The sequence below is a fragment of the Chanodichthys erythropterus genome, chromosome 13 (genome assembly GCF_024489055.1).
Source record: "Chanodichthys erythropterus isolate Z2021 chromosome 13, ASM2448905v1, whole genome shotgun sequence".
Classification (NCBI taxonomy): Eukaryota; Metazoa; Chordata; class Actinopteri; order Cypriniformes; family Xenocyprididae; genus Chanodichthys; species Chanodichthys erythropterus.
Genome location: NC_090233.1, coordinates 53,520,458 through 53,543,938, shown reverse-complemented (window position 1 = coordinate 53,543,938; position 23,481 = coordinate 53,520,458). Strand labels below are relative to the sequence as shown.

Here is a 23,481-nt window from a genome sequence, read left to right as displayed (position 1 = left end):
GAATGGACACGCCCCCTACTGCTGATTGACTCTCCTCCCCCATCATGAGTGGACACGCCCCCTACTGCTGATTGACTCATTCTCTCTCCTCCCCCATCATGAGTGGACACGCCCCCCGATGCTGATTGACTCACTCTCTCCTCCCCCATTATGAGTGGACACGCCCCCTACTGTTGACTGACTCATTCTCTCTCCTCCCCCATCATGAGTGGACACGCCCCCTGATGCTGATTGGCTCACTCTCTCCTCCCCCATTATGAGTGGACACGCCCCCTACTGCTGACTGACTCATTCTCTCTCCTCCCCCATCATGAGTGGACACGCCCCCTGATGTTGATAGGCTCACTCTCTCCTCCCCCATCATGAGTGGACACGCCCCCTACTGCTGATTGGCTCACTCTCCCCCCTATCATGTGTGGACACGCCCCCTGATGCTGATTGGCTCACTCTCTCCTGCCCCATCATGAGTGGACACGCCCCCTACTGCTGATTGGCTCACTCTCCTCCCCCATCATGAGTGGACACGCCCCCTACTGCTGATTGGCTACAAGTGTCATGCTGTTCGGTCTGATCCACTTTCAACAGCGTTTTTAAAAAATCACTTACTGCACCTTTTAATTTGGTCAGTTGACCAGTCAGGATAAGAAAAACGACATAATGTATATGTATAATTAATATTATAACTTTATTTATTTAGGGTTCCATGTTTTTTATACACATTTTTATAGTCATTTAAAATTTTTTCTAGTTACACTCAGTCTTTTCTACGAAGTTTGATTCCTCCACAGAATAAAAACTAAAAAAGCTAATTGAGACTTTTTGTCTCACAATTTTAATTTTTTTTCCTAATTTTTTTTGCATTTGCAAGAAATAAAGTCCAAATTGAGGGACATAAACTCACAGTTCAGAGATTGTGAGAGAAAAAGTTGCAGTTATCTTTTTGTCACGTGGAGAATCATGCTTACATGCTTGTGTGAGTATAATTGTTAAAAGTGATTTTTGTTATTTATAAAATCATTTGGCCGTCATCCCAAACAACTGGAAAAATGAGTTGGTCTGAAAGCTTAAAAGAGTAGAAGTGACGGTCTGAGAGCAGAGCTGCATTAGAGTGAGGGAGTGAAGCCGAGTGACTGATCATATTCCAGCCGAGGGGAATCTGACGGGCTGGAACGGCCCTGAAGGAGTCACACACACACACACACACACACATGTGTAAAACACTCCTCCTGCGGCCCCATGCAGCTGTGAGGCCCTGAGGAGGTCTCTCTCTCTCTCTCTCTCTCTCTCTCTCCCGCCCTCCCTCGCTCTGTGTGTGTGAATCAGAGCGGTGCAGAGCTGCTGCCGGGAGTCTCCGGCTGGCTGGCGGAATGTGCGGAGTGGCGCACCGGTGCTCTGTGTGGATTTAACCGTCTCTCGTTTGGATTACCGTTGGGATTGCTTTGGGAATATTGCCGGATCGTGCTTGTGAAATCGAGGATGAGCCGTCAGCAGCGCGTGTGGATTACAGAAGCAGGAGGAACCTGAGAGGGGACGCGTTTCTCGTCGACCTCGGGCGTCTGTCGACCGTCTCCCGCTCACGCTGGAATACCGTGATTAGCTCCAGGAGTTTAGGGACCATGAACTCCGGAGTGGCTGTGAACGCTGGCAGGGAACCGGCGGCCGAGGGAAGCGAGGTAAGACGCTGGTCTGACTGCGGCGCGTGGCTCTAAAACCATGTGTGTGTCGTCACACGCTCCGCTCGCATTGAAAAAAGACTTTTGACGTTGTTAAACTTGTTTGAGATCTTCAGAGGAGCGTTGCAGCGCTTCAGCTTCGTGCGCCGGACCTTCTCGCACGGTAACTTCAGGGTCAGATCGTATTCGAACGCCCTCCTACACCGGATACATGACTGCTGAAATCATGTCACACGTGCTTGTTTCAAACTTTCTCATTAACAGAAGCTAGTGTGCAGAGATGCAGTTAAATCTGCATTGATATAATTAGGAAGTTCTGAGTGTAATTACAGTGTTTTTTAGAAATACTTACGCCATCAAAATGAAAAACACCTTGATTTTGTCAGCTATATGTGCCTCTCGCTGTTTTTTCAGCATCTTACGCCATGAGCACCACATTTTATTTTTATTTATTGGGCTCCATCATACAGATTTTTATATTCAGTCTATTTTTCTAGAGCGCTCAGTTCTAAAGTCTTTCATTGGATCATTATGAATCATTATAAATTACTATTATTGAACCAAATCATTCTGATGACAGACTTTGACTAGAACCAACATTTGAGATGCTGCGATGTGATTGGTCCACTGGTTTGTCCATCTTGGCATTTTTTTTATGCAATATCCCAATATGTGCATAAAGATGGTTGGATGGAAACATAGCAGCTGACATCTTGAGTTGACGCACAAGAAAAAGACATTTTCCATCTTGTCGCGTGTGTTATGATCTGCCGTTGTTGCCGTTGTTTGAGTTTCAGAGATGTAATTGAGTCCTGCTTGATCCAACACCAAACGACACTTAATAGGGAACACCTTTGATTTGGACCTGCTAGCGTAACATTTTAATTGTCCAAACACGTGTTTTTCTGAAATGTTCTGCTCCGAACAGCTGCTGCTTGTCAAGGAACTCTGTTTTATGGCCAAAGGGAATAAAGGCTTGCGTTTAAGGATGTTTACAGATGTTTCCGCTCGCATTGATCAGGGATTGTTCTTGAAGTGAGGAGTCTCGGAGCACTTCAGCAGCGTCTCTGGGGGATTTACCTGATAAATGATGGTTTACTGCATGGTGCGTTGTTGACTGGGACAGAAATAATTGTGAACTGTCCCTCAGTTTGGGCAAAATTAAATGGAAGTCTCAAGGTCAAATCCTGGAGAAATTCTTAAGAGAACAAGTGAAATGGCAGATGTCATTGGATTTATTTTAGCTAATTCAATAATTTTATTTATTTAATTTGATTGATTTTATTTTTCATACATTTTTTATTTTTATGATTTGGTTATATTTAATTTTATTATCATTATTTTTTTTTTTTTAGTTTCCCATTAAACTCCCCAGACTAAGTAAGTAATTTAACCATTCATTTACCAGTTTAGTTATTATTTATTTATTTTGTTTAAATTAGTTTTATTTATTTTTCATTAATTTATCCCATTTTATTATTTAGTTATATTTAATTTAATTTTATTATTTTATTTTTAGTTTCCTGTGAAACTCCCCAGACTAAGCAAGCGTAATTTAACCATTCATTTACCAATTTAGTCATTATTTATTTTTTAAAAATTAATTTATTTTTCATTAATTAATTCCATTTTTATTATTTAATTATATTTTATTTTATTATTTATTTTATTTTATTGTTTTATTTTTAGTTTCCCGTGAAACTCCCCAGACAAAGCAAGTAATTTAACCATTCATTTACCAGTTTAGTTATTTATTTATTTTTAAAGATTTGTTTTATTTATTTCCATTAATTTATCCCATTTTTATTATTTAGTTATATTTAATTAATTTATTTAATTTTATTATTTAATGTTTTTTTTATTTGTTTTATTTATTTTTAAAAATTATTTTTATTTATTTTTCATTAATTCATTCCATTTTTATTATTTAATTATATTTTATTTAATTTTTTTATTTTTAGCTTCCCGTGAAACTCCCTAGACTAAGCAAGTAATTTAACCATTCATTTTACCAATTTAGTCATTATTCATTTGTTTTAAAAAAATTAGTTTAACTTATTTTTTATTATTTTATTCTGTTTTTATTATTTAGTTATATTTAATTTTTTTTTATTATTTCCTGTGAAACTCCCTATACTAAGCAAGTATTTTAACCATTCATTTACCAATTTAGTCTTTTTATAGAGTAATGGAGCTGTTAAACTGTATAAAATACACAGGTAAGATATAATAGTTGGGCAAACGTTGTAATTTTTCCATATTTTGCAGTTTATTGTTGTAGCTGTAGTTTATACCAATAAAACTTTTGATTTTAACATTGATTAATAAATGCTTTAGAAGTATTTCTCATTGTAAGTTCGTGACTAATGTTAACAAGTGGAACCTCATAGTAAAGTGTCACCAGGAATGTCCCTTAAGATTAAAGCGAGTGTTTTGGTTTGCGGGTTTTAGGATGACTGGAATCTCTCTGTTCTCACGCCGGACGGCCGGAGACGTGAGACAGACTGTCTTTATATCTGTCCTCCCTGCAGGCGGACGGCCAGAGTAAGAGCGTTGTTTGATAAGCACAGGGCCTCTGTCTATTTTTATCTCTGCTGTGCCTCTTCACTCTGATTTAGTGCCGCGTTCAGGTCTCGAGCTGTAGTACACGCTAAAAAGGCACTTTAGATGAGAGGATATCTGAACGCTGGTTGTGCGGCAGAGAGACAGACGGAGGAACATACAGAAGTGCCGACTGACCCTCCATCTGAAACACCTTCACTTCCAGAGACAGACACTGGAGCACATGGTGAACGTGACTTTTTGATGCATATGTCAACATATAAAATAAGTTCTTAATAATAATGTATTGTTATTTTTAAAAGAAATAAAAGCGAGATTAGCTTGTTCTGCCCGTCTCTCAGGATCTGAGACTCGGATCTTTTCTCCATCCACATCTCTGAGCTGTAGTTCAGGCTACTAATGTCCCCAGATTTACCGGCGTCTCCTCAGCCTGACGGACGGCGGGGGGTAAAGCTCGCGCTCCATCACGGCTGATGCGGTCGTTCAGTAGAGACGCGGCTCGTAAAGCCCTCGGCGCGCTGATCGATGTGATGGGAGATTGTGAAAGCAGAAGGAGAGAGCTTGTGTTGTGACGGCCGCTGTGATTTATGACGCCTCTGTAGGGAAGACAAACTCACTCGAGAGGAAAACGCCGTCCCCGCCGCGATTTACAGGCCCTCCGCTCAAGAAGCCTTGAACAATGAGCCAGTGTAGATATGACACCGGCTTTTATTTTATACAAATTTACAGCATGCTTTACTAAACCCGCGGGGATGGTAAATCCACAGTGTTTTATTGGGTTTGTTTGTCTGGAGAAGGAAGGCGCACAGCAGCTCATTAGTTAATAACGTTAATGAATTGACGATGTTTACCTGTGTGGAATCAGTCACGGAGGCTGTTTAGATGAAATGCATTCATTCTGAAAGCAGATAATTCATGCATAGTCAAAGTCTGGTGTCACTTTTCCACGCTTTTGTCTTCTTGATATATATATATGAAGACTATATTGACTAATTGATGTCATTTAGACATTTTCGTGTCATGATGTTTGGATCATAATGCTGGTGTAACACAGCAGCCAGAGAGCTTTGCAAAGAAATCCTGGTGGAAATTTACTTAAATATTGATCAGATGTCAGATGGGTTCAGGAGTCAGCTGAGAGACGTTTGACGCGTGAGTGCGCTGATGTTTAAATGATGGACTCGTGGTAGTAATATTGATGTATGATTTCACATGCTGCTGTTTCCGTCAGGATGGACGTGAAGCTCTCGTGTCGTTCATGCATTGTTCATGTTGTAAAGGCATGACTGTGCTGTTGCTAAGAAGTTCTGGGTGGTTGTTAGGTGGTTTGCTTTCTGGCACACAGCTGGACTAGTTTAAATAGATTTTTATGGAAGTTTTGACATTTTTATCAGTGGTTAGACGTATATATGGGCCATTCTACACGTCTTGGAAAAAAAAATGTTTCCACAAATTTTGTATGTATGCAAATTGTATAATATCCAAGCGACACATTTCTAGTAATTGTGCAGTTAATTAAAGTTTTGGAATATTTTTCATCTCCCCAAGTTTGTCGCTACTGAAACACAATAATAAATAATTTAATAAGAAGAGTCACATGGACCTATTAAGATTGTGTTCACGTCTACCTCATAAATATATTTTTTGCTATTTTAAAAAAAAAAAAGTTTTCACAGGTAAATCAATAAAAATGACAATTTTAACAATATTTGAAGTGTGATTTGAGATTTGTTGTATTTTGAATCCAATGTTTCTTTGTAAAAGTCATCAAGTTTATCAAACTGATTTCAAAGTGAAGGATTCATTAGTTTGAATAAACATTGAATCAAACACTATAATAACATCTCAGTTGATCATTCAATATACTTTATTTTTGACAAATGATCCCATATTTCTGCACAGTTTCAGTGACAGTAATTGTGTCGGTAGTGACCACATCACATGACACAATTTAACTCTCATACTAAAACATATTAAAATACTAATGATTTGCATAACTGTACTAAAATTACGTTTATTTTCCCCAAATAAATGATTATGTTCCTTTTATCACTACCAGAACAATGATAACATTTTTCGGTCGTGACAATTTCAGACACTTTTGAGCTCAAAGATGCTGATCAGCACATGGTTATCTAACACAGATCTGAACAGTTGAACACACATAAACACTAAATTTAATGGAAAAACACCCAAAAAAGTTTGGTTAACTGCAGGAAAAAAGGTGATTGGTAGTGACGTTCCTTAAAGGATTTTCAAATAAAATTTTCCTGATAATTTACTCTCCTCCATGTCATCCAAGATGTTCATGTCCTTCTTTCTTCAGCCAAAAAGAAATTAAGGTTTTTGATGAAAACATTCCAGGATTATTCTCCTTATAGTGGACTTCACTGGGGTTCAACGGGTTGAGGGTCAAAATGTCAGTTTTAGTGCAGCTTTAAAGGTGCCCTAGAATCAAAAATTGAATTTATCTCGGCATAGTTGAATAACAAGAGTTCAGTACATGGAAAAGACATACATTGAGTTTCAAACTCCATTGTTTCCTCTTCCTTATATAAATCTCATTTGTTTAAAAGACCTCTGAAGAACAGGCGAATCTCAACATAACACTGACTGTTACGTTACAGTCGGAATCATTAATATGTACGCCCCCAATATTTGCATATGCCAGCTCATGTTCAAGGCATTACACAAGGGCAGCCAGTATTAACGTCTGGATCTGTGCACAGCTGAATCATCAGACTAGGTAAGCAAGCAAGAACAATAGTGAAAAATGGCAGATGGAGCAATAATAACTGACATGATCCATGATATCATGATATTTTTACTGATATTTGTGAATTGTCTTTCTAAATGTTTTGTTAGCATGTTGCTAATGTACTGTTAAATGTGGTTAAAGTTACCATCGTTTCTTACTGTATTCACGGAGACAAGAGCCGTCGCTATTTTCATTATTAAACACTTGCAGTCTGTATAATTCATAAACACAACTTCACTCTTTATAAATCTCTCCAACAGTGTGTAATGTTAGCTTTAGCCACGGAGCGCTATCAAACTCATTCAGAATCAAATGTAAACACCCAAATAAATACTTTACTCACATGATCCGACGCATGCATGCAGCATACATGACGAACATCTTGTAAAGATCCATTTGAGGGTTATTTTAGCTGTGTGAACTTTGTAAATGCACTGTATTATAGTCGAGAGCTCGGGGGGGCGGGGAGCGCGAGGATTTAAAGGGGCCGCAGCCTGAATCAGTGTATAGTTAATGATGCCCCAAAATAGGCAGTTAAAAAAATTAATTAAAAACAATCTATGTGGTACTTTGAGCTGAAACTTCACAGACACATTCAGGAGACACCTTAGACTTATATTACATCTTGTGAAAACTGGTTCAAGGACACCTTTAAACGATACCAGACGAGGAATAAGAGTCTTATCTAGTGAAACCATCACTCATTTTCAGAAAAAAATACAACTGTATATGCTTTATAAACACAAATGATCCCTTGTACGTACACTTTCCGTATTCTTCAAAAAGCTTACGCTGTATGTCCTACACTACCTATTCTACTTATGAAAAAAAACAAACTGGCACCGCGTTCGTTCTGTAAGCAGAATAGGGAAGGCGCAGGACATACAGCATAAGCTTTTTGAAGAATACAGAAAGTGTACGTACAAGGGATCATTTGTGTTTATAAAGCATATACAGTTGTATTTTTTTTTTTTTTAAATGACCAAGGTTTCACTAGAAAAGACCCTTCAGCTGCAGTGAAACTGTAATTTTGACCTTCTAAGGAGAATAATCCTGGAATGATTTAATGAAAAACCTTAATTTCTTTTCGACTGAAGAAAGAAAGACATAAACATCTTGGATGACATGGGGGTGAGTAAATTATCAGGAAATTTTTATTTGAAAGTGAACTAATCCTTTAAAGTTCCACACAGATTTTCAGACTTTTGAACACATTTAACTCAAATGTCCCTGTCTAGTATGATGATACTTAGATTTTCCTCAGAAGACAAAATAAGTACAATTTACCCTGATCTTCAAATTCAAAAAGTTTTCATCTTAATGCATGGTGTGTCCGTCTGGAGCATCAGTGAATGTTTTCACCTATTTTGCTGAATGTAGTTTTATCACCATTTAAGAGTCCAATAAACCGGATCTCGCAGAGCCATTTTTGAGTCTGTTCAGTTTGCTGATGGTTGCGTTTCATTTTGTGATGTGTTGGAATAATTGGTGCTGTTGTGGATTTTAAGAGTCGTAATTGATTTCAGAGAAACGGTCTGCTTCTAGTCAGCACTGATCTGATTGTCCTGATTGTGTAGTTTTGTTTAAAAACAGCATTTCCTTTTCATCTGGATGCTCTTTCCTGGCTCGTTCTGTGTCTGTTTCTCTCTCTCAACCTCAAACCTCCTCTATTTATAACATTAAAGTCTGATGGTCTAAAAGCCCTGACGTGTGTGTGTGTGTGACTCTGAGGCCACTGAGCGAGTGTGTATAGAGATAATTCACCTTTCACAGACCATTAAGCTGGAAAACGAATGTGTGAGCACCTCAAGTACCCTTCACCCCCTTCAGTCAAAATAAACAGTATTTACACCGCCGCCTCAGCTCATAAAAGCACCTCTGAAGACAAAACGCCCTTTATTTCTGTTCTGATGTTGTGCTTTCAGATGGACGTTTGCGTTTCGGGTTTCACAGGGGAATATTTTTAGCTTTTTTTACCTACTTGGAGAAAGAGCTCTAAAAAAAAAATCTCTATTTTCTGGGATTTTGTTAATAATCATAATTAGATGGTATTTTGCTTGCTACGTTGATATTTCTAAACAAAGATGTGATACTTTAAACATGAAACTAAAACCACCAGTAGGTGGCAGCTTAATGAGTGAATCAATGTGAGTCATTCATTCAACTGATTCATTTAAACGGCTGATTCATTCTGAAGCAAGTGACTCCGATTCACATACTATCCGTCCTAAATAGTATTCGAAATTAGAATAAATGTGTCCCAAATTGTAGAAATGTTGAAATGAGTATTCCGAAGGTACCCGGATGGTCTACTTTTCCTGGTTAGAATTCGAAGTGCAGATCTGTTCGTACTCTAATAAAACGGCTAATGTTGCCCACAACCCATTGTGTGTTACACCTACAAACACAAATAAAAAGTGTTTAAAAACAATAAACATGGCGGATATGTGTGACCGACGGTTAAGTACACTAAAAAATACTGAGTTAAAAACAACCCAAATGGACAAACCCAGCAACTACCCAGGATGTTGGGCAAACATTTAACCCAACCGCTGGGTTAAAACAAAAGAATCTGTTTTAAAACAACAAGCTTTCTGCTTTTCCCCAAATATCAGCATGATTGCAAACGTGATATTGATTTTATAAAAAGTTGATATTGTGAGTTACATTTTTGACACAATATTGTCTGTTTTTTTCTGTTTCGCCAATGAAATTAGTTCCAAAAAGCCACATCAGGACTATAGGTGTTTTGTTACTGAATTAATCAACGTTTTGCAGGAGAGTAATTGATTCAGTGACTCGTTTACAAAGAATGAATCCACTGTTTGAACAAATCGGTATAGACTCACTCGTTAAGCTGCCACCTACTGGCGGTTTTAGTTTCATAGAAATATAATTTCTTTGTTTAGTTAAGCAATATCACATGAGCAAGCTTTCTATTTTTCAGCATGATTGCAAACATGATATTGATTTTATAGGAGGTTGAGAAGTTAATATTGTAAGTTACATTTTTGACACAATATTGTCAGTTTTTGCTCTATTTCGCCAATGAAAATAGTTCCAAAAAAGCCACAACAACACAGCAAAAACCCCAGAGTTAAATCAACTCTGCTCAGAGCACATATGGTCCCTCTCTATATAGTGTTAAAGTAACACTGAAGCAGAGTTAAAGTTAATGAGATAATTAAGTGATGATTGAGCATTAGTGATGAACACCTGCTGTTAACAAGCAGAATCACTGGAGAGAAACACAAGAACTACAACTGACTTCCAGACACAGTCTTAAACAACTCCACAAGCTGCATGTTATCTCATTAACTTTAACTCTGCTTCAGTGTTATTTTAACTCTATGTAGATTGATTTAACTCTGGGGATTTTGCTGTGCAGAACCATTGGTGTTTTGTTACTGAATTAATCAATGTTTTGAAGGAATCAGGTTAGTGATTGATTCAGTGACTCATTTATAAAGAATGAATCCACTGTTTGAATGAATCAGTATAGACTCACGCTTTTAAGCTGCCACCTACTAGTGGTTTTAGTTTCATATTTAAAGTATAATTTCTTTGTTTTGAAACATCAAAGTATCCCAGAACATATTGAGATATCATTTGTTTTCAATATCGTACACCCCTATTATAAAATAATTTTTATTATATGTCAGTTGTGCACACTCCAATGTAAATTGTTATTGTGTACATCATGTTTACGGTGTATTTTCTGTATGAAACTGCACTGTTTTAACCATTTTCAGTTCGCCTCCGTCAAAGTGGTTTGGTTGGACCAGTTTTTAGGAAGGGACAGTGCATCCTGTGATCACTGACGGTATCTTTGATGTTGTTTCAGCGTGAAGTTAGTAGTCAGGCATGTGTAAGATCATTGCTCAGTCATGTGATTCTCCAGCACCTGATTTTTATGTAACTGTTGTATCTGCCAGTATGTGGATATTATTGAGCAGTTTGTGCCTCATGATGTTTTGATAGTAATGCTGTTATACAGTGTGTTTTATGTGCGTTTGATGTGTTGAGTGTCCAGCTGTTAATGAGGTTTGAGCTGCTTCGCCATGTTTATTTATGAACAACGACTTTGTGTTTCTCATTATTGGGAAAAGCTTTGCCATTCCTGTCTGATTAAAAACACACTTTAGAAGCAAATTAGAGGTAGATCTACGTAACAGGCCTTTGTAGTTACTGATAAATTTGGGTTGAAATGACTGAGCTTTGCTCTTGCTCTCGTATTATTTATACAAAGCAAGGCTAATTGGATTCAGAGCTGGCGGTGGTTTGATTTGATTTGAATTGGAGATGCAGATGCACTCTCCTAATGAACAGAGAGACTGGGTTAGAACTGGCTTTGAATGATCTGAATGTGTTGTTATTGTTGTCTATGAGGCGTTTTCCTCTTCGGTGTTTGACCTTGAGCTGATCTGTTCTCCAGTCGGGTGGAGATCCTCTTCCTGATGGGAATCTTCAGAGCATTTACGTCCTGAAGACATTCCACCAGTGGGAAATGCATGAACGCTCATTCGGCATGATAAGATTTGCTTGAGTCATTCCTGTCGCGACGCTGATGATAAAATGTGCGACTCATTTGAACTCTATTGAGAATTTACCACTTTAAAACACTATGGAGAAAATCAAGCATGATCTAAAACAGCCACATGATGAAAAGAGGAGAAAAACGTCATCTTGCACCAACATAAAATGGTTCCGGTTCAAAATGTAGAGGATTTTTCCATATTTTATCTTCCAAACACTATGCAAATGTCATACATAAATGTAGTGCATCTAAAAATATATTTCTGCATCTATAGTTTTAAAAATATAAAATATGCCCCCAACTTTCCACTAACTTTGCATGTGTATATGATGCCACGAAAGAGCATTTTACAAAAACAAACAAACACATCTCATGAGGGAGCATGCACTTTTGCACCAAGATTGTTTTCTCTCAGAAAAATGTCGTCTCTGATGTCCAGCATGTTGACCTCGGGTCGCGGCCTTTGACCTCTGCCTCAGCATGAGTATTTGAGATCTGAGAGATGTTAGTAGCTACAGGAACACCAGCCTGGAAACTTCACCCTGCGATATATCAATGTTAACAACACACAGGCCAATAAAGTGAATTACCTGCAATTTTGTCTCTAAACAAGTCACATTTTTGCAACGCCTTGCCGGGTAAGATTTCGTGTCTGAACGAAAGTGAATCACATGCTTTATAACCCATCTCTGTCATGATGCTGTTGATGTGAGGTCTGTTTCTACTGAAGAAACAATGATTTATCGCAGGGTGAAGATCCGTGTGTTCTTTCAATTTCAGTTTGTCAGGAAAAATTGCCTTGAAAAAGCTTTGAGAGTTATGGTCCTTACTGGTGATAAACTGATACAGTATATCAGCTAATTTATGTAAGATTGTGAACTGATAATAATATTGACTTTTTTGATGAGTAACTGAAGTTGTAGTTTCTTTGTGTCAATTTCGATCTAGAAACTTTTTTTATGAGTTTGGAATCAGTAAGATTTTTAATGTTTTTGAAAGAAGTATCTTCTGCTCACCAAACACTCTAAAAAACTCTTGGTTCCTGGGTTGAGCCTTTTGGGTAATTTTTGTGGTTATATTTCCATATTTTTGGGTAGGTTTTGTGTTACCCAGATCCTGGGTCAGACGTAACAACCCAGTGTTTGGGTAGTTTTTGTGTTACCCAGATCCTGGGTCAGACGTAACAACCCAGTGTTTGGGTAGTTTTTGTGTTACCCAGATCCTGGGTCAGACGTAACAACCCAGTGTTTGGGTAGTTTTTGTGTTACCCAGATCCTGGGTCAGACGTAACAACCCAGTGTTTGGGTAGTTTTTGTGTTACCCAGATCCTGGGTCAGACGTAACAACCCAATGCTTGGATAGTTTTTGTGTTACGCAGATCCTGGGTCAGATGTAATAACCCAGTGTTTGGGTAGTTTTTGTGTTACCCAGATCCTGGGTCAGACGTAACAACCCAGTGTTTGGGTAGTTTTTGTGTTACCCAGATCCTGGGTCAGACGTAACAACCCAGTGTTTGGGTAGTTTTTGTGTTATCAGACCCTGGGTCAGACGTAACAACCCAGTGTTTGGGTAGTTTTTGTGTTACCCAGATCCTGGGTCAGACGTAACAACCCAGTGTTTGGGTAGTTTTTGTGTTACACAGATCCTGGGTCAGACGTAACAACCCAGTGTTTGGGTAGTTTTTGTGTTACCCAGATCCTGGGTCAGACGTAACAACCCAGTGTTTGGGTAGTTTTTGTGTTACCCAGATCCTGGGTCAGACGTAACAACCCAGTGTTTGGGTAGTTTTTGTGTTACACAGATCCTGGGTCAGACGTAACAACCCAGTGTTTGGGTAGTTTTTGTGTTACACAGATCCTGGGTCAGACGTAACAACCCAGTGTTTGGGTAGGTTTTGTGTTACCCAGATCCTGGGTCAGACGTAACAACCCAGTGTTTGGGTAGTTTTTGTGTTACACAGATCCTGGGTCAGACGTAACAACCCAGTGTTTGGGTAGGTTTTGTGTTACCCAGATCCTGGGTCAGACGTAACAACCCAGTGTTTGGGTAGTTTTTGTGTTACCCAGATCCTGGGTCAGACGTAACAACCCAGTGTTTGGGTAGTTTTTGTGTTACACAGATCCTGGGTCAGACGTAACAACCCAGTGTTTGGGTAGTTTTTGTGTTACACAGATCCTGGGTCAGACGTAACAACCCAGTGTTTGGGTAGGTTTTGTGTTACCCAGATCCTGGGTCAGACGTAACAACCCAGTGTTTGGGTAGTTTTTGTGTTACGCAGAAAGAGAAAAGGGAGGAAATCTACCACAATAATAAATGTCTTTAGTGTCACTCTTGATCAATTTAACGCATCCTTGGCAGTTGTTCACCCCAAACTGTTACAATTGAAGCATTGTCCATTAAATAAACCCATATCAGTCAACCACTAGTACACACATTTAAAAGACAGCAGTAAATAACAAAGGTCTCACACAAACACACACTCACGCAGAGACGATCCCTCCCTATCCTGACAGGAAGGAAAGGCCAGCGTAAACAGCTAAAGGAAGCGTCTGTAGTCCACTATAAAAAACTCACAGGACTACGAACAGGCGCTTTATATCTGCCTTTAACATTCATATGTGAGCGAACCGAGACTCACAGCAGATGGTGATCGGACCTCACGAGAGAGACGTCATATCAGAGTCACAATCAAAGCGGAGAGGTATTCAGGAGAGGTATGCAGTGTGTGTGTGTGTGTGTGTGTTTGTGTGTTTGTGGGTGGGTGGCAGAAATGATTCCCAGCATTTCTGTCGGACAGCACAGGCATCTCTGACATGTTGTCAGGCAGCAGGGTAAATTAGCTGTGTGTGTGTGTGTGTGTTTATTCCTGATAAAACACACCGGCTCCTTCTCGTCATGATCCGCAGCAGCTGCAGAGCTCCACTGTACTGACAGACATTTCAAAGTGCCTGTTTTTATTATATAACCGCTTGTTAGTCATTCCCAAATTTAATCTTATGTAATATCTCATATTGGCAGGTTGAGACTCACATACAGTGTGTGTGTGTGTGTGTGTATTTATTGCCATTTAAATCAGTCGTCACTATTTGGGGTCATTGGGCACTTTTCAACATGTAAATTAAACACATATATTAGAGGACATAAGAAATAGGAGATGTTTTGAGCATTTGTTGTTCAGGTTCTGTGTGGGTCTGCTCTTCACTCCTGTGTGAAGTGTGTCTCACGTGATTTAATGGTTATTAGTGTTTGTAAAGAGCTGAGTGAGATATTGAGCCTCAGACCTGCTTTCACAGGCATTAATGATCCGCTTCAAACTTAATGAAATGAAACGGACCTTGATGAATTAGAAACTGGAAAACCAGAGTCAGCACTGAGCACTGGTGTTCCTCTAGCAGTGGTTGTGGTTCTAGACTGGTTTTGCTTCAGTACTCAGATTTTACTTTGAAATATGCAGTACAGTATACCAATAACCCGTATTTAGTCTGTGTTTTCTTTGACGTTTTATGCACTCTAAAAGATAATTCAGTGGCTTTAAGTATCACAATAGAGCGGGTTCTGGGAATCAAAACTTATTTTTCTCTATAGAGAAAAGGATTTTGAACAATAACTTATAAACCTTTAAAGGAGACCTATAAGGCCCTTTCACAAGATGTAATATCAGTCTCTGGTGTCTCCAGAATGTGTGTGTGAAGTTTCAGCTCAAAATCCCCCACAGATCATTTATTATAGCTTGTCAAATTTGCCTCTATTTGGGTGTGAGAAAAAAACACGCTGTTTTTGTGTGTGTCCCTTTAAATGCAAATGAGCTGCTGCTCCAGAAGAGGGCGGAGCTTTAACAGCTCAACAACAACAAAGCTGGAGAATCTCACGCAGCCAAAATGAGGAAAGTGTTCAGCCTTACATTGTTCAAACCGGAGTCGACACTGATGGAGAGACTCAGGAAGAAGTTACAACTTTTAGACGTTTCTGAATGGTTAGTGGATAAATTGATGTAGTTGCTGTGGAGTTGATTCAACTCATCCACTAGCATGTGCCGTCATGTTCATCTTTTGTGTTGAATTGACCCTCGTTTGGCGTAAAATGACGGCATGACAACAACACTCGACTACAACAACTCTTCCTCTTCTCTAAAGCAGCCCAACATGGCCCCGCCCCCTTTGTTGAGTGTTCTCAGGGGCGGAGTTTATGTAAATTTTATGGTTCGTGATGTCATCAATCTGGGAAGAAGCTCGTTGTAGTCCCTACCAGCCATTTGTTGTAGTCCTTAAAAAGCGATTTCTGTGAAAGAAAATTTCTCTTTGCATTGAGCGTCGTAACTTGTTAAAGCGTCGTAACTAAAGTAAAAAAAGTCAAATCATAATCAATGACCCCTTTAATATTTTGATTTAACTTTACTTGTGTTTTTGTTTTGTTTTTTAATGTAAAAAAACAACTTTTTTTTTTTTGATTCAGTTAACTTTTAATATCGCATTTTTTTATGTTTTTAGTTTTAGCTAACGATAACCCTGAAATTAAATACATTTACCAACAGCTCTTTTAAGCATAATAATAAGTGTAAAACTGCGTTGTTTTGATGTGGTGCAGTGGTTAAAGCCTAGCAGAATGTGGCAGGTTCGATCCTCTGAAGGTTCAGTAATAAAGATGCTGTTCTGCTTGAATGTGTGTGTCACGTGACTCCAGTGATATCCATCTCAGTCCATTAAAGACGTGGAGATCAGGCATCACATTGAAGAGGAGCGGCTGTGCACTCAATGCTTTTAACCTGATTGTGACCCCTATAGAAATGACACTGACGTACGGTCAGAATTGACCGCGAGGGGCTCGCTCATGTACCACACCAGCGTTTCGTCATTAGTAGATTACAAACGCCACGCTGAGTGAATACTTAAATGACAGATGTGATAAAACTGAGGAAGAACAGTGGGGGTTTTGTAACACGCACACATGTTTGTTCTGGCCATTTATGAATTGCAAAATTCAATCAAGGTGCAAATGCTGTTTGATTTTCTATTTGAAAAATATTGCCGTCTCTTAAAAAGAGCTCACGGGTGTTTGGACATGCTGGAAAAGCTGAAGGAAAGTTCTGTGAAGTTTCTCGGGAAACGCGTCAGCTTCAGAACACATGCGGCCCGTGATGTATTCAATTAGCCACTATTGAATGGCCCCCTTGTGACGCGTTTGCTCTCTGGCAGACCGCCGGCCGTAACACGATTAGATAAATGAAGCGTGATTTCCTATCTGGAGCACCGGACCGGTTCTGTGGATTGAGAGGTGAGAAAAATGATTGACCTGAGAGGACGATCACAGAAGAGTCTGGTTTTCCGAGGCCTTTGACTCTTTGATATGATGAACCATCTCAGACTTTGATGGAAAAGTTTGCTGGATGGCCTGGAGCTGATGTTGGTTTTCCTGACAACATTAATAGGAAGATGTCTGAAGATTACCTGCTTTATGAGAAACACATTTCACATGTCAGTTAGAATTTTTTCTAGATGGGATAATATGCTACTTGTAAATGCAGCTGTATTGAATTAGATTTAAAATGATTTAAGCTAATTTATTGTCATAAATGTAGTATTTGAAAATGTAATAATATTCTAATTGTATATGCAGCTGTATTGAAATAGAAAATATATGCATGTAAATGCATATCAAACAATTTTCATGTTTTTTCCATCAAAATGTGACAGAATTCTGTTTCTACAGTGAGTCCAGTGAGTTCATGAATGCTTTATAAGGTCAGTCTATCTGTTGCTCTTGAACGCGCTGCATGTGAGTTTCTTTTTATTAGACAAACCTGTTTTTATATCAGCCCACTAAAGCTCCAGCTGTGTTTAATTTGGTTTCACGGTTTTCCTACAGCGTCACGGTCTGCACAGAAGGAATTTTCCAGGTGTTTCTTTAATCACGGGTGGACAGTGATTCAGGATTAAAGACGGAGGAACTAGGAAACACTTACATGAACCAGATCCTGAGAGCAGCAGTGACAGTGAAGACATTTATAATCTTACAGCAGATTCTGTTTCAGATAAACGCTGTTCTTTCTATTCATCAAAGAATCCTGAAAAATAAAATGCATCATAGTTATGTACTTATCCATTTGGTTGCAAGTGCAGTGCGTTTGCACAGAAGCTCCGCCCACACGCTCTTCTGATTGGATTGATTTGGTTGAGAGTGCAGTGCGTTTTAGTGTTGCACGATATACCGGTACTAGAAAGGTATCGCGATACCCTGCTTTTAGAAACGTTATGGTTCTTCATTTTATTAGTACCGGTACTTTGAGTACCAGCTGTATTTCCTAATGTGCGACAGCAGGGGGCAGTGTGCATGCAGCGCGCTGCTTCTAAGGCACATTGAGTGCGTGTTTATTCCTCTCAACTGCGCAACGGCTTTTATGGTGACCAAACGAGAAGTATGGCTGCAAATATAGGTGCTCTTGCAGACCGTCCACAAATTCTTGAGAAAGCAGATGCACAAAGCAAAATATGGCATTATTTTGCCTACATTGCCGACAGTCAGGGCAAGCCCACGGACACCACGAAGCCCGTCTGCAAAATATGTTACAAAATAATGCAAGCGAAGGGACTCAAAAGCATCTTGCCGACAAACATCCCGACTTGTACAAAGAATTTAAAGAGCGACAGGTTAGTGAATGTGATACCAGCATTATGTTTATGCTCTCAAAAATTAAATGAGTGTTATTTATATTACTCATGCAAGCAGACATCCGCAAAGAGGTGTATTATTGTGTCTAATAAGTGATATCTGGTTGCTAAAATTAAATTAATTGGAAAAAAAAAACATAAATATGTGAAGGGAATATACAGTTATATTAAACCAATTAATGCTTTAATAACATTGCTCTAATTACATTTATAGCTCTAATTCCAATCACACAATTCGTTATTTAACGAATGACAACACGCTCTCTCGCGTGCGCTCGCTCTCTCTCGGTCTGTCGCGCGCGCGATCAGTTCTCCTCGCGCCTGAATAGTCAAATACACGTGCACACAGATGTCTAAATGTCCATCGTGTGTAGTATCTTGCGTGAATACAGTCAGTTATGGCTTAAGTGGACGTAAACAGGTGGGTAATAACTGGATATTTGTCAGTTATGTCCATGCATTCAGCAGCCCAATTAAATAGGCCTACCTGTCTGTCATTAATGTTAATCAAACAACAAAAGATGATAAATAAATGTAGGCTATATGTTAAATAAACCTAGTGTATCTGAAAAAAGATTTTTTTTTTTTTTTACTGTTGTTTTTGTAATTTGCTTCTTTGTTCTTTTTATATAGCCTAACACAAATAACTTGTTCTCATACTTGCTCATGCTCATATTGTCCACCTCTTTCCCACCTGTACATACCAGCTGATATACAATGTAATCTTGATTTGAGTGGTCAGTCTGCATTTAAAAGTTTGAAAGGGTTTTAAATCTTCTAAATCAAGTAAAAATGACTCAAAGAAATTTAATATAATCATATAAATCATATCATATAAAATGTAATTTACCAACATCAAAATTGTGGCCAGTGAAAATGCTGAGTGGCTAGTTACTTTGGAAAACCACTAGCCACAGTGGCTCGTGAGTGAAAAAAGTTAATATCAAGCCCTGCTTACATGTATGTATATATATAAAAAAAAAAAAATTCTTGAGCATGAAAATAATAAACTTTAAAAATTATATTAAATCTAACTCTGTAACTTCACAGCAATGAAGCTCAAATCCAGAATTTTCAGCTGCACACTGGTGTAGAAAGAAGTTCTGTCATGTTATTTATTTACTTTATTTACTACTGTTTTAGGTTTTTGCCATAGTATCGTTTAAGTATCGGTATCGTGATACTGAAGTTGGGTATCGTATCGAAGTCCAAATTTTGGTATCGTGACAACACTAGTGCGTTTGCAGAGGCTCCGCCCACATGCTCTTCTGATTGGATTGATTTGGTTGCGAGTGCAGTGCGTTTGCAGAGGCTCCGCCCACACACCCTTCTGATTGGCTGATTTTCATAATCAGCTTTTTTTTTTTTTTTTTTTTTGCTGTAAAAGCAACATTAAAAAATATGTCTAATACTCATATATGAAATGAATAATTAACATACTAGTTGAACAGTCTTGCCAAATTATTTTTGGCAGTGAGTTTGTTATTATTAGGATGATCATAATTTTATAGTATGTTGAAAAATATATAGTCCTAAATAAACAGTTTTACCCTGAACTGAACACTTTCACTATATCTCACACACACACACACACACACACACACACACACACACACACACACACACACACACACTGAATGCAGTGTTCTCATGCCAGATGCCGATGGTGTGTGAAAGTGTGTGTGTGTGTGTGTGTGTGTGTGTGTGTGTGTGTGTGTGTGTGTGTGTGTTTGGCAGGTTCTCATGAACTCTCAGGATCTGCTCTTGCTTCTTTCCGAGCTTCACTTTTGTTCAGCTGAAAGAAAGAAAGAACCGTGTGATTTTGTTTCTCTCTCTCCTCTGAGATGTGAAACAGATTTGAGTAGACATCACAGATCCACTGCTGAATTCAAATGGAGCTTGATTTCGTGATGTTTAGTTTTCCACTGCAAAAACCCCTTACACATAAAGAAATGAATGCCACTTCTGTCTCAGATCTGTTTAAATAATGATGATGACAACTCATATCAGCAGTCCAGAACAGCTGTTTCATTCTACATTCACTATTGTTTAAAAGTTTTGAGTTAGTAAGATTTTTTGTTTTTGAAAGAAATTAATGCAAAGATGACCGTAAAGACATGTTACAAATGATTTCTATTTAAATAAATGCTGTTCTTTTGTTCCACACCACTAATAAGGGTCATCCACAGTCCAGGTAAAAGCAGAGAAACAAACTAAACATGAGCTGTAAATCCACCTGTGGTGTGATTCTGCGTGAATGTCATGTGTTTTGTAATGTTTGTGTGTGCAGCTTCATCTGGCTGCGCTGGCGTCTCTGAAGGGTGACGTGGTGGAGCTGAACCAGCGGCTGCTGCAGACCGAGAGAGAGAGAGAAGCGCTGGAGAAGAGACTGGCCAAAGCACAGGTCAGTACACACACTCACACACACCATTTCTGTATCGCATCCTCTCTCCGCTCCACGCGTCCTTCTCAATGAATACGAGTAACCATCCATAAAACACAACTGACCCAACGTACTTTCCTAATGCTGTTCCTGCTGAACCTGCGTAGGGTTGTAACTAATTTGCATAATGCCTGCCCATTGGCTGCCGGTGAACAGCGTCTCTTGGCCCCACCCTCAATCACTGTAGTTGTGTCTGAGACTGGAAGAGTTTGGTTCGTGTTGTTCATGTCGAGAAGACCAAAGCAAATCCACTTTGATGAGATTGATACGATAAAACTGACACCATCGTTACTGTTCGAATCACTGTGAATCAAGATTCAGATATGCTCATGAGCGTTTGGTTTCTGACCAATCAGAGAAAGGCGGGGTTTAGTGAGAATCTTTGATCGAAGCGTCTCAGACACTGAGAGAAAAGAGTGGATATTATGAGAAATTTAGTGTTTTTTGTCCTTTGATGCGTGGAAAACTATTGTAGGAGACTCTAAAACAATATTGGCAACCTTTAAAATAGCAAAATAGGGAAAATCGAATTACTTGCTCTAAAATGACTTTTTGTGACAGAATTTTGGCCACAAACTAAAACTAAAAATGAACTTTGTCATTTAAATAGCAATAGTCATTATTCAACACTTGCTAAAAAAATGAAGTATTTTATCAAGTGACCATTAATCGACAAAATGTGACTATGTTGTGAAATTATTTAAATGTTAACTTAAAATCCAGGGCGTATATAAATAATATTTTAGGTCAAAGGCTTTGGGCTGACAAAAACGTTTGGGAATCATTGATTTAAGCTATGTTGGTTATTGGATAATGTTAATTAATAAACCAAATTACTGGTTAGACTTTGGCTAAATTTAGTAAATCTTCTGTTCAGTGTAATTTTTGTATCATTGAGTATTATAGTATTTATTAATAGTTTAAATTAGTTTTTATTTTTATATTTTCTCATTTTTAATTTTTATAATTTATTGTTTTCTCATTTTTATTTGTTTTTTTTCAAATGTCTATAGTTTTAATTATTTTTTGTTTTTTTTGTACATAAAGTTAACTAAAAGAAAATAAGAAATGTTTCTTTGACAACTAAAATATATATATATTTTTTTTATATTTTAATTCTGTTAACCTTATTTTATTTATTTATGGTTTTAGTTAACTATATTATCCCTGATTCTACCATGTAATATCCATTTTTTACCATGCAATCAGTTCCTAAATGTCTTGCACTACATTTTTTCTTTTATCTAAAGTTGGCATGAGAAAGTTGTGACTGACTTTAATATTGTAACATATATTAAAACTAAAAAGAATGAATCAAGCATACTTTGACTTATATTTTTTATTGAAAGAGTACTAGATTCATGTCATCCGTGTGGTCGCTGTGATCACGGTCAGAGCGTGTAAATGTCATCTGTTAACATCGCATGAGCGTCTCACAGTTTCCCTTCATTGCTGTCACGTCTGTGTAGTTTTGTTTACTAATTAATCACTCGTCTCTGGTTAGCGCCCTAATGTTGAGACCCCAATTAACACTTTTCCAACAGCTGATATTAATCATTAATTGTGTCTAGCAGCTCTTTATCTGCAGTGATGTATTTTTACTTGAAGGCACGTCTAATGAAAACACAGATCTGATACATTAGTAATCAAGTTTAATTTTTAAATAGTGTGTTTGAACACTGTGAAGAAGCACTGTGTTATAAAGAACTCAGTTGTGCATGAGGCTACACTTTTGTATGTAATTTATGGAAGCCAAAGATTCAAACGATGTCTGCGTCAAAGACTTCAAGCACATACAGTTTTTTTAATTGATTAATTGTCCTGCTTTATTGCACTCTATATCAAATGTCTTTCTAATTTTATGATGACCCATGATAGTTTAATCGGTCCCACAACAGTTTTATAACAATCCTAAAAGATCACTAACATTGTATTTTGTGTCATTGCTTAGGCGAAGCATTCTGTAAATCGAAAAGAAAACAATATAGCTTTTTGATACTAAATTGTGGTACTTTTTCAGAAAGGGAGGCTTAATTATGTTTTTTTTCACCCGTTTTATCATATTGATGCATCATTCACTTTTTTATGTTTTATAAGACCCTCAATTCCACCACATTACACTTAGATATGAACAGCTTGACTAGTACATATTCAATAATACATCTGTTATGTTTTTAATTGGTTGCACAGGCGTTTATTGTGACACATAGATGTAATTTGCAATCTTGACAGCTCATTTGTCTCTTGTACATGCATGTAAAGCACATCTGGACACTTGTGATGTGGCCCTTTCAGCTGATCTCCTCTCGTGCCCAGCAGTGAGACAGCCTCCATCTGTCGCGGTTCATGTTGCCGTGAGCGCCGTCTCATGAATGTTGAAGCGGACGCATTTCATCAGACCTGATCGAGTGGCGATAATGAAAAGAGTCCGTGTTAAAGATGGTATAAGCATGAAATGTCACTGCTGTCTGACAGATATCAGTGAAATAGGAAATTGCAGCCATCTCTGTGGCAGCCTGAGGCTTGGAAAAGAAAAAAATTGGCAGGAAAGCAGCCCACAGTTTTTGTGCCAATCAGAAATGCTCTGTGCCTGTCAGTCATCTTCTTTTGGAAAGAGGGCGTGTGCTTAAAAGGAACTTGTAGAGTTTGTGACTGCGCTCCGGTTTCTTCTCTTTGAGAGGAACGACCCTGAAAGATGCCATAAAGGGGCGAGACGGCCTCAGGCACATGCCTCAGTCTTGATCTTTGACCTCAACCCTGAGAGCATGGAGGTGTCCTGACCTTTGACCTGCAGCCTGTTTCAGTGAGTGCTGTTAAGAGGGGTCCATTCTCTCGGTGTTCAA

General features: G+C 38.4%; 1 protein-coding gene across 5 annotated transcripts in view; it reads left to right on the top strand.

Moving 5' to 3' along the window:
• The window catches only part of mcc (MCC regulator of WNT signaling pathway), an 86,138-nt gene that overhangs the window by 17,682 nt on the left and 44,975 nt on the right, over positions 1–23,481 (top strand). For 4 of the 5 annotated variants that reach the window (XR_010896941.1, XM_067407301.1, XM_067407302.1 and 1 more), the window contains exon 4: positions 20,486–20,599. Coding sequence is in view for 4 of the 5 variants with exons in the window: in XM_067407301.1 (XP_067263402.1) it covers positions 20,486–20,599 (114 nt within the window). In the remaining variant the exon portion in view is untranslated. Of the gene's footprint in view, positions 1–1,227; positions 1,674–20,485; positions 20,600–23,481 lie in introns of those variants that run through there. The other variant, XM_067407304.1, reaches the window with a different exon arrangement.